General features: G+C 44.3%; 1 protein-coding gene across 1 annotated transcript in view; it reads right to left on the minus strand.

The window, feature by feature from the left end:
• RASSF3 (Ras association domain family member 3) overlaps nucleotides 1-11,823 on the minus strand; it is a 67,780-nt gene extending 55,957 nt beyond the window's left edge. The window contains exon 1 of the mRNA XM_032420523.1: nucleotides 11,641-11,823. Coding sequence (XP_032276414.1) covers nucleotides 11,641-11,751 — 111 coding nt within the window. The 5' untranslated portion in view covers nucleotides 11,752-11,823. The remainder of the gene's footprint in view (nucleotides 1-11,640) is intronic.
• Between the last annotated feature and the right edge of the window lie 377 nt (nucleotides 11,824-12,200).

Here is a 12,200-nt window from a genome sequence, read left to right on the forward strand (position 1 = left end):
TCTAAGAACGAGGATTAAGGAAGAGGTTCATGATCTATCTAAGGTCAGAAATAATTCCTTACATCTCTTTAAAAGATTCACTTAATTAAAATATTCTGAACAAGAAAAAAATTAAATGAGGGCAACCCAGGATTATAATAATCAGATTATAAAAGATTAAGCAAAAATGTTCAACACAGGCAAGACTTAAAGTATCGATGCCAGACTCTATCTAATTGCAATGTTTCAACAAAAGACAATAAGCTTATAATAAGTAAATAGTATAAAACTCTTTCTCCGTAGGTAGGGTTTTTAGTCATTTGTCCTACAATCCTTTTTTTTAAGATTTTATTTATTTCTTTGACAGAAAGAGAAAGAGCGTGCACAAGCAGGGGGAGTGGCAGGCAGAGGGAGAAGCAGGCCTCCCGCTGAGCAGGGACGTGGGACTCGATCCCAGGACCCCCAGGACCCCGGGATCATGACCTGAGCCGAAGGCAGTCACTTAACCAACTGAGCCACCCAGGCGCCCCTACAATCCTTTTTTCAATACCTGGTCTAATTATAAAACTTAGGTTCTGACTTCTACCAGGGTGGTTGGAAAATTGGCACTAAATTTATTGAAATTCAACGATAAACAGGCACTTTCAGTCAATTTTTTTATTTAACATGGTTAGTAAAAGACACATCATCCAGCTCCCACCCTCTGTATTCCATAGTGTATTCAGAGGACACTGATGCTTTCTTAGTAATGCCTTTCCTGTCATAATTATAGGAGTAAAGTGGGGTGTTTTTTTTTTTTTGCTCCAAGTTTCAGTGATGTCAGCCTGAACACACTCTAAAGTATTTCAAAATGCCAGAATATGTAATGTCCCTTTGGAACAAACAGAGTAAGTCAAAAATAACCTGAAGTTTAGCTGACCGCAAAAAAAAGGGGAACCTACCCAGCTAAATATGCACAGGACTCAAGAACAGGCTCTCTGGAGATTTCCTGCCTACCTCGCAAATGGTCAAAGGCCATGAACAATGCTCACACCAAGAGGAAGATCCACTTAGAAGTACAGAAAAATATTAAATTTACTGTTTAAAGGAATGCAACTAAATAACAATGAGGTGCCTTTACAAAGTTTTTCCTCTATTTTTTCTTTTATGTAAACTTAGGCCCAAAGTGAGGCTTGAACTTACAAACCGAGATCAAGAGTGGCATACTCTACTGACTGAGCCAGCCAGGGGCCCCAGTTTTCCCTCTATTTCAATGACTACACCCAGCGGAGCTAGGGGCACAATGAAACTAGTTAAAAATACAGCCTTCAATTAGTGATATAAGAAGTATAACTAAGGGGATAACTAAGAGGTATAAAATGGCCATACCATCATTGCTAAGCAAAATTCCATTTTGTACATCTATCCTAGAAAGTTAATCCATAATGGAAAAGGTTTCTTGCTCAAAATGTTCACTACATTGTTATGTTTGGTAGCCAAAAAAAAAAAAAAAAAATCAGAAACATTCCAGTTTTCCAATACTTGGAAAATAATGCCTATTCAGTAAAATACAAGGGAGACATGAAAATGATAGCTGTGCTAGCTGAAATCATTCAGCAAGAGCTCGTTAATTCTAAGTTTAAATAGCAAGATTCAAATTTGTCAGGTCAGAATTCCTTAAAAAAATTAAAAATGTAATTACCATATGGTTCAGCAATGCCGCTTGTGGGTATATACATGAAAGAACTGAAAGCAGGGTCTCTACGAGGTATCTGTAGACCCATGTTCACTGCAGCATCACTCACAATAGCCAGGAGGTGGTAGCCCCCAAACACCCACCGACTGATGAATGGATAAGCAAAATGTGGTATATGCATACGACGGAATAGTCCATCAAAGGAAGGAAATGCTAACAAATGCTACAGCACAGGTGAACCTTAAGGACACTGCGCTAAGTGAAATAAGCCAGTCACACAAAGACAAATACCAATACTACATGATTTCACTTATATGAGATATACAGTCAAATGCATAGAAACAGAAAATAGAATGCTGACTGCCAAGAGTATGTGGGGGGGAGGGCGTGCATGCAGTTTAATGGAGACAGTTTCAGTTTCCAAGATGAAAAAGTTCTGGCAACTGGAGACACAACAATGAAAAGATACTTAACACCACTGAACACTTAAAAATGGTTTATGTGAACAAAACTGTATCGATGGCAAATTTTAGGTGTATTTTACAATTTTTTTAAATGGGATTTTTTAAAAAATCAGTATGATTGTATGTATGTAAAAAGACAAATGAGGGGCACCTGGCTGGCTCAGTCCATACAGCATGAAACGCCTAACTCGGGGTCATGAGTTCTAGCCCCACATTGGGGGTAGAAATTACTTTAAAAAAGGAAAAATGGACAAATGACAAAACTAGGAAACAATTCTGAAAAATAGTATTTGGATTAGGAAAGTAAGATAATGGACCATTTTCCTCCAAACTATATGATGCGATTTTTATAGTACTCTTATTATCAAAAAAAAAAAAAAACTTCAAAAACATATTGCTCCCGCTACCCATAAAACCTTAATATCCTTCCAGTAAAAATGACATGTTTATGAAAAATTACTTTTTTTTAGGACATACAAAACAAAGATGGGAGCCAAATTCTGGACTAAGATCTTGTTCTTCACATGGATGAGAAATGATCTATACAGACTACAAACTAAAATTTTTTTAAAGATTGTATTTAAGAGAGAGAGCAAGCGAGCAAAGGAGAGTGAGCAAGGGGGGAAAGGGGAGAGGGGCAGTGGCAGAGGGAAAAGGAGACTCCCCGTTGAACAGGGAGACCGATGGGGGGGGCTCGATCCCAAGACCCCAAGACCCTGGGATCATGACCTGAGCCGAAGGCAGACACTTAACCGACTGAGCCACCCAGGCGCCCCTAAATTTTTTTGAAGATTTTATTTTTAAGTAATCTCTATACCCAATATGGGGCTCAAACCTACAACCCAGAGGATCAAGAGTCACATGCTCCCCTGACAGAGGCAACCAGGCGCCCTGAGACTACCAACTAAACCTAAGAGCAGGTTTCTGTTTTCTTCACCGAAACCCTAGCACCAGTCTAGCACATTGTGAACATTCCGTAAACACGGGAATGAATTTAGAAAACTACCTTACAATCTTAACACACACAAACACTGTCTAACCCACATTAACTTCATGAAAAACACTTTGCGGATTGCATTCTAAACCTCTTAAATCCAGATCTTCTCAATCTATTCTTCTGGCCTCCAATTCCCAAATTCATCCTTCTTCCTCCTCCAATTATCTCACTTTGTTTAGCATCTGGAGAAAAAAAAAAAAAACTGAGTGCTGCAATATATAATTAGTAAATTATTCTTAGCTGACTGAATCATGTAGCAGCAGTTAGCAATTACAGTCCATAAAATGTGTATTACTCTTGCTGTTTTAATACTCTATGAAATAATGAACCCCATTCTCTGTAAACTTAGGGCAGAGTTGCAGTTTAAAATGCCATTAAGACAGTTTTATCCTCTCAGCTCATAGGTCAGAAAAAAGGGAAGTTCCCCACACACAAGTTTCATAACCTCAAAATGCTGGTACGCATGACCCATGATAGGCTGAAAAACTAATCCCAACAGTAAAAGGCAAGTTCCCCTTCACGAAGAAAATCTCCCCAGGACGCCTGGCTGGCAACCCATCCATCCATCTGCAGCCACTAGACGATGGAGATCGAAACCCCTGGCAAGAGGTAGCAGCTCTGCTTTAGCAAACAGCATTGTCCAGCAGAAAACAGAACATGAGCCACATACATAGTTCTAAATCTTCCAGTAGCCATGGTAAAAAAAAAACAGGTAAAAATTATTTAACTCAGCATATCCCAAATATCATCATTTCAACATGAAGCAATATTAAACAATCACTCTGATATATTTTATATTCTCTTTCCTTTGTCCTGGAAATCCAGTGCGTATTTCACACCTACAGCACCTCTCAATTCAGGCCAGCCACATTTCAAGTGCTCAAACCACATGTGGCCAGTAGCTACCATACTGGACAGTCCAGTTTTAGAATAATGGTCACTTCTAGGGGCGCCGGAGTGGCACAGTCGGTCAAGCATCCGACTCAGTTTCAGCTCAGGTCATGTTATCATGGGTCATGAGATCAATTCACATCCTCAGCAGGGAGTCTGCTTGAAGATTCTCTCCCTCTGCCCCTCCCCCCACTTGTAAGTGCACTCTCTCTCTCTCTCTAAAATAAATAAATCTAGAATGATGGTCTCTTCTATTCGTAACATTTTTACATGCATATCACATTTTAATCATTGTTTATGGGCTTGGACATCCCTCCTACTGCATCTCTGGCCCTCTCTATTAAAAAAAAAAAAATTAACAAGTAAACAAAAACCATTTGACTAGCCACTGATAGCCAAACCAGAACTATTAAGAAAAACCTGGAAAACTAACCTCATTAGAAAGAATGGTTAAACTCTGGTTAGTGGTATTAATATTAACTCTGTTTAATGCATCTCATTATCCTTGAGGATGATGAGGTTTCTGTGGAACACGATCATCTAGAGTTTCTGGACAGATGTCAACAGGAAAATGGGACTTGTTTTAGAGGGATACACCTCAGTAAACTTTCCATCTAAACAGATGTATAGCTTTACCACACTCCACACAACAGAGGTGGTTCCCTGAAAAACTGTCAACACATACGAGCTTCCTTTGCACTAAAGGAGCAAGCTCTTTAAAGAAAAATTAGAGAGATGTTCTATTTGGTAAGCTTTTAAAAAATATTATTAAACGGAGGTGCCTGGCTGGCTCAGTCGCTGGAGCATGCGACTCGATCTCAGGATTTTGAGTTCGAGCCCCATGTTGGGTGTAGAGATTACTTAAAAATAAAATCTTTAAAAAAAAATAAATAAAAAGAGGGGCACCTGGGTGGCTCAGCGGTTAAGCGTCTGCCTTCGGCTCAGGTCACGATCCCAGGGTCCTGGGATCGAGCCCCGCATCGGGCCCCCTGCTCAGCCAGGAGCCTGCTTCTCCCTCTCCTGCTCCCCCTGCTTGTGTTCCCTCTCTAGCTGTCTCTCTCTCTGTGTCAAATAAATAAAATCTTTAAAAAAAAAAAAAAAAAAAAAGAAACAAAACAAAGTAGGCACCCCTCCCCTCTCAAAACCCTCTGCTCTCCAGGCACCTGGGTGGCTCAGTCAGTTAAGTGTCTGCCTTTGGTTCAGGTCAAGATATCAGAGTCCTGGGATCGAGCCCCTCATCAGGCTCCTTGCTCAGAGGGGAGCTTCTCCCTCTCCCTCTGCCCCTCCCCTCTGCACGAGCACAGCCACATTCTCTAATAAATAAATAAATAAAAGCTTTAAAAAAACCCTCTGCTCTTTCCCTTCATAGCAAAAATAAATTGTTTATAAAATAAATTCAATAAATTATTGAATACATGAAAGAAAGGCTCTCTTAAAATAATGGGGAAATATATGAAGTGAATTATACCTAGTAATAACACTTATTACTAATATATATATATTTTTTAAAGATTTTATTTATTTGACAGACACAGCGAGAGAGGGAACACAGCAGGGAGAGTGGGAGAGGGAGAAGCAGGCTTCCCGCAGAGCAGGGAGCCTGATGCGGGGCTCGATCCCAGGACCCTGGGATCACGACCTGAGCCGAAGGCAGATGCTCAACGGCTGAGCCCCCCAGGCGCCCCACTAATATCTATTTTTAAATGACTAATGTCTAAGATACCGTGGAGGCTTATGGTCTAATTGGGAGAGGGGGAAGAATTGTGTATATTTGTGTCTAAAGGAACACTCCCAGTACCCAGTACTTCGACTTCCACCCAAATTCAGTAGGCTTTCATTCCTTCGAGCACCTACTAAGAATGGAGCATTTCTTTTATGTGCTCCATGAACATGGCAGTCTTTGTCCTCGTTAAACTAAACATAACATATTATAATTTTTGCTAGGAAAGGAAAGAACAGAGGGCTTTAAGAGGGGAGGGGTACCAACTTCAGACTGGTGGTTCAGGAAGACTTCTCTGAGGGGACAGGTAAGTTAACACGCGAAGGAGAATGGAGGGCAGCAATCCCAGGCCAAGATTCTACGATGGCGAATCATGGATCTTGAAAGGAAGTGAGGCTAGTATGACTACAGTCCTCATCACATGCGGTTATTTAAAAGTTGTATCAGAGAGTGAACAAGAAGCAGGGCCTTGTCACATTGCTAATGCTTGCTTAGAACTAAACCTCTTCCTAGGCACTGTACAGAGGTCTTCAATGAGACAAGGATACAAACAGGCCAATTTAGCAAACAGCAGCTCCTTCGCATGCATCTATCCCCTATCCTGCTCCGTCATCTCACCATTACTTCTGAACACCTCCCCCCCTTTCCAGATAATGGCCTTGAGCCAAATCAGAAGTGAAAAGCAAGCCACAAACCAGGAACTTTATCAAAAGACAGCTACTTATGGGGCGGGGGGAGGCAAGAGCTGATGCTCAGGGCTAAGAGTTGGGGACCACGCCACATTAGAAAGCATTTGGTCTGCTTCGTTTTTTTTTTTTCTCCCAGAAAATGAATGTTCACAGTATGACATGCACTGACTGCCAAAGGAAGTCTAAAAAGAATAAGCACATTATTGGATATTTTTAGCTTTTCTTTTCATAAATGTTTTGTGTCACTGCTTTCCAAATAATTCCAAATCTTGCAAGTCAGCCAGAAGAAGAAACGGGATATAGAATGTATTATTCATATAAGAGGTGACTAATTTTCTCTTGAAATTGAGTGAAGGGAATGTGTCTTTGTGAGTTCTGCTCACACAAACACAAAATTCCAATGGATTAATACGTACTGTGTAAAAACAGAATTTATCAGACATGGAGATGAAATGTGCAAATCACCGTGCACCAGGCAAAAGGACTGGTGGGAATGTTTGTATTCGACAATATAGGGATCAAAAATGAGTGTAAGAGTTAGTACAGTCAAAATACCTTTGAGGTTGTAAACCATTATTCTTTTACCCCCAGTGATTTATTGCCAAAGCTTCTAATGGACACATGAATAAAACAGTGCAACTCATTACTGTTGATTCTAGCAGCAAGACACAGAACCAAACAGCAAGTCAGAAAAATATTTAAATTATAATAAGGAAAGTACCCACAGGGCGAACTTGAGACCTGTTACGTGGAGTCGCACAGGCTTGCCTTAATAAACAATTCTTCAACATAACCTTTTTAGAAATGTGAGTGGCTCAGAGACAATTTTAAGTTTAAGACTTCTTGACTATTCAGGGCACCTGGGTGGCTCAATCAGTTAAGCATCTGCCTTCAGTCTGGGTTATGATTCAGGGTTCTGGGACGGAGCTCCCTGATCAGTGGGGAATCTGCTTCTTCCTCTACCACCAACCACCCCCCCCCAGCGTGCGTGTGTGCATGTGTGCGTGCGTCTGTGTGTGTGTGTGTGTTCGCTCATGCGCTCGCTCTCACTTGCTCGCTCACTCTCAAGTGACTAAATAAAATCTTTAAAAAAAAAAAAAACTTCTTGACTATTCTACTGCTAAAGCAAAGAGAGTGTCTCATTTCCTTATTTCTATTAACTAGACAAGGCTCAGAAAGAAAAGTGATTACCTTAGCTATGGAGTAAGTTACGTTCCAATAGATTATATTAATAATTTTAGTCCATTTCTACTCTTGGAAGTCTGAATGTGTAGAAAAAGAGAATTATGAATTACAGAACTGCCCACATTCTCAGTTCTGCATGAAACAACAGTGGATCCACAAGCATGAGTTATGAACACTATAATGAACATATATGCGGAATAGAGGGTCGACATTTTAAGAAAATCCTAAATTATAGATGTCCATTATCTGCAAAGAGAAAATCAAATTTTAAAATTTGGGGGAGGGGGGTACCCGCCTCGGTGGCTCGGTTTATTAAGCGTCTGACTCTTGATTTCAGGTCAGGTCATTATGTCAGGGTTGTGAGGTGAGTCCCGAGTGGCCTCCCCTCTGGGCGTGGAGCCTGCTTAAGATTCTTTCTCTCTCTGGGCGCCTGGGTGGCTCAGTTGTTAAGCGTCTGCCTTCCGCTAAGGTCTTGATCCTGGGATCGAGTCCCACATCGGGCTCCCTGATTGGCAGGAAGCCTGCTTCTCCCCCTCTCACTCCCCCTGCTTGTGTTCCTGCTCTCGCTATCTCTGTCAAATAAATAAAAATAAAATCTTAAAAAAAAAAATTCTCTCTCCCTCTTTGCAGCCCCCCCCGCACACACAGGTGCATGTGCTCTCTTTCTCTCTCAAAAAAAAAAAAAAAAATTGGGGGGGTGGCTGAGAATTAACCAAAAGGAAAGTATGTGGGCCCTTTGGGGAATCACTTAACAAGGCCTTACCTTTCATTAAGTTAATTTTCCAGGGGGTTATTGGGACAATCATAAGATAGGGTACATTTGAAAAACCTGTAATGAGCCAATTATTAGCAAATGAGGAAAGCATTCATTCATACAACTAATATTCACTGAGCAATCACTGTGTTTCCGGTACCAATGGACGCCCCAGGGATACAGCTATAAACATGACAACCAAACTGCCACAAAAAAGGCCTCCTCTCATTCCTGTTTCTAACCTCCAGACAGGTTTTTAAGCCTTTTCTTCTTCTTTTTACTTTTTAAGAGTGTACCAACATAAGAAAAGGGTAACATTTTCCTTATAACCGAAAGATTTTTGTTTTTGTTGGAGACAGAAAGAAGTTGGGCTATGTTCTTTGCCTGGCAACAGAAGAAAAGAAATTCCTCATCCCCCTCCCCCTTTTTCTCCATCCTGCATTTACCACAAACATCTTGCTCTCTCTAGGTGTTTTTCAGGAGTCCTAGAAACTGAATTTTCCTGGCTTTTTCACCAGGTGGTTCAGCACCAAAAAAATTAAAACTTACAAATTAAAAAAATTTTAAAAATTTACTATTAGCAATAATAGATCCTTATGGCAACATCTCTCTTTCCACCTATCTAGAGAAAGGATAAATTTCACTTTTATGCTTTGTTAGAAATGCTTATCTTAATCTTATAATCACCAGCATAATAAAATGGAAAACGCAGGACCCCTGGCTGGTTCTTGATCTCGGGGTCATGACTTCAAGCCCCATTGGGAGTAGAGATTGCTTAAAATAATAATAAAAAGAAAATAAATAAAATGAAAAAGGCTTACCTATTATCTAACCTTAGGTAAAAGAAATGTTCTATACTTAGAATGCCTTGCTTTATATTTGTGAGTTTTACTTCTTTAACTCACAAATCCCATCAGGAATTTAACACACTCATTCAGTCAATTTAACCAAAATGCCCACAAAAATTCAGTTTCAAACACTTTTGCCACCTGGCAAGTAAGTCCCATAACTCAGCACCTTGCATGTGTTATCGTTAGGAGGGGAAACACACAGGCAATAAAGCTTCAGAATATACAGAACAAGCCCTTCAAGCAAAGAACTAGGTCTTACTGTCCTGATTTTCAGCACAATACTCCAAAATACATATTAATGTTAAACTAATTCTAAAAGCTAAGTAAGTTACATTATGTAATATATATGCTAGATTAATGAACGGAAACACTGTATGTCTAAACGCAGAAAAAAGAGAAATTTTTATTTTTTAAAGCACTAAAACATTCTCCCACAATTCTAACTGGATATTCTGGCCCTTGTGAAGGAGCATCACATACCGAGAGAATCTGAGAACCAGCAAGTTTTCTGGAGAAGAGCCACCTCTGGAATCAACTTCAAACGAGCACAACCACCTCTGTCAAGTTCTAGTCAAATGGTGACAGCAGCGTAAGTGGCAGGAGAAAATACAAAGTAGAGGAAAGAAAGACAGGAGAGGCCAAGAGAGAAGATCCAAGTGAGAGAAGCACAAGGAAAAGCAATTCTTCCCTAACCGACAGAGAGGAAGAATATTTCTGCCTTCCAAACCTCAGAGCAAACTCATGCCATTAGAATACACTCTACCGAAAATAAAGGATCAGTTGCTATGAACTGAATGTCTGTGGACCCCCACTCCAAAACTGATATGAGGAAGCCCTAAATGCGAAAGGATTTGGAGGTGGGACCTGTGGGAGGTAATGAGGCCATGAAGGTGGCCCCGACGATGGGATCAATTTCTTTACAAAAAGAAGAAAATTAGCCCTTTCTCCATGGGAGGTCACTGCAAGGAGTCAGCGGTCTCCCAGCCAAGGGGTCCTCGCCCAAACCCAAGCAACCAGCCAGGCACCGAGATCCACCTCCAGCCTCCAGAACTATGAGAAATATTTGTGTTTAAGTCACCTAGTCTATAGTATTTGTCACAGCAGCCTGAGCTAAGCCATCGCTCAAAATGACTAGTAAAGAGCACAGCCCTAAGCCTTCGAAACAATAAAGAGGACAGACTACCGCCCCAGAACTTCACTCTGGATTACCTGCTACTGAATAAGGGCACTTGACTTCACTCTTGCCCTTCACCATCCCCTCTCCCCCTCCTTCTGGTTTGGGATTAAGAGGCTGCAAAGACTAGAACTTCCGAATCATAAAAAGAAATTTGACCTCAGAAAGTGGTTAAGTAAACTTAAAAGGTCTGGCGAGGAAACCCTGACACATTACTCCGTCCTCGCCCCTCCCATAACTCATCATCCGGCCCTGAACGATTTTCCTTGCCTCCAGTCTCCAGGACGAAGTCTAATAGCAATGGTCCGGGGAGCGCCTTTTGTTGAAGAGCAACAAATTTGTTCCATTACAGCCTCACTAATCTGATGTGAGCACGGCTGGGTTGGCAGGGCTTCCTGGTGTGGCTCCCCGGGCCAGGAGGCCGCGGGTTCACGCGCGGGACTGAGAAGTCCACCCCAAGTGGCCCGCTTCGGGAAAGCCTTCCAGGGAAATACAGTCCGGGTCGGCGAAACCGGCCCAAGTTCCCTTCCCATCTTTTCCCAAGTCATACTTCCCACGGCATGCTTCCTCCAAAAAAGGAAGAAACCGGCCTAAGGCTCAGCTCTAGCCTGCTGGTATTTACCTAGCACCGGAACTTGTTTGCAAAACATTGAAGGCACTCATAAACTTGACTTTGCAGGAAACGCACAACCTTGACTCCCGCAACCAAGGTCTAGGGAGCGCCTACTGTCGTCCCCACCCCCACCACCAAGGTGCTGGACCCGGAAGGTAGTGGAGGCCAGGTCGCCAACGCCACCCCTGGCTATTACCACGGCCCCCAAGCCACTCGGGGGCTCACTGCCCACTGAACCGACTCCCAGTGGAGGCTGGAGCCAGGACCCCGACCACCGACTGCCCGGACGCAGAGGAAACGCCGGGAGTGGCCGGGGACGCCTCCACGCTCTCAGAAGTGCTGTCCCGCAGCCCGCCGCCCGAAGCAGGGCCGCAGAGGCCATCTGGCGCGGAAGGCAGGAGCGGGCCCTCGGTCTCCCGCCCTTCCACCTCCTTACCTCGCGCCGGCTGCCCCCGCGCACGCCCGCACGCCCACGTGCACGACCTCCAGGCACGACCCCGGGATCCCAAAAGGCAGAAGCCCCTTCTCGGCCGCCCCCCCTCCTCCTTCCCCGCGGGCATGCCCGGCGCGCCCCACTGATACACGTGGAATCGGGGATCCCGGGAGCTATGGGCGCCGGCTGCGGCGCCCGCCGCGCGTGCCACTCACTTGCTGGCCGGCGCGGGGCTTGCCCTGGGGCGCTCTCCTGAAAAAGGAGGTCCTGGCGGTGAAGAAGAAGTCCTCGGCGTCCTCCTCCAGGCTGCTGTAGCCGCTGCTCATGCTGCTGGTTCCGTCGCGCGTGGGCCGCCTCCCCGGGGCGCAGGCGGCCAGGCAGGGGGTGCCGCGCCCGCCCGCCCCGCGAGGTTCCCGGCGCGGGGCCCCGAGCCGTCGGCGGGCCGTCCTGCTGCAGCTGCGGCCGCCGCTCACTCCGGCCCTCCCGGCCCCTCCCGCCTCCTCCCCGCCGGCCTCCGGGCGCGGCTTTAGCCTCCAAGCGCCTCGCGACCCCGCCTCCCGGGGCCCCGCCCTCCCCCGTGTGCCCCTCCCCGGGAGGCTGGGAGCTGTGCCCACGCGGTCCGGGCACTCCCCGCGCGGCCGCAGGTGGGGGTGGTGCGGGCCGGCCCTCCCAGCCTGCTCTTTCCCAGCAGTGTCTGTGCAACCCAGAACGCCCACTGCGACCGCGGCGTCTGGCTGGGCTGTGCCCCGGGTCGCTTCCCCAGCCTCCCGGAAAC

The sequence above is a fragment of the Phoca vitulina genome, unplaced genomic scaffold (assembly GCF_004348235.1).
Source record: "Phoca vitulina isolate PV1807 unplaced genomic scaffold, GSC_HSeal_1.0 scaffold23, whole genome shotgun sequence".
Lineage (NCBI taxonomy): Eukaryota > Metazoa > Chordata > Mammalia > Carnivora > Phocidae > Phoca > Phoca vitulina.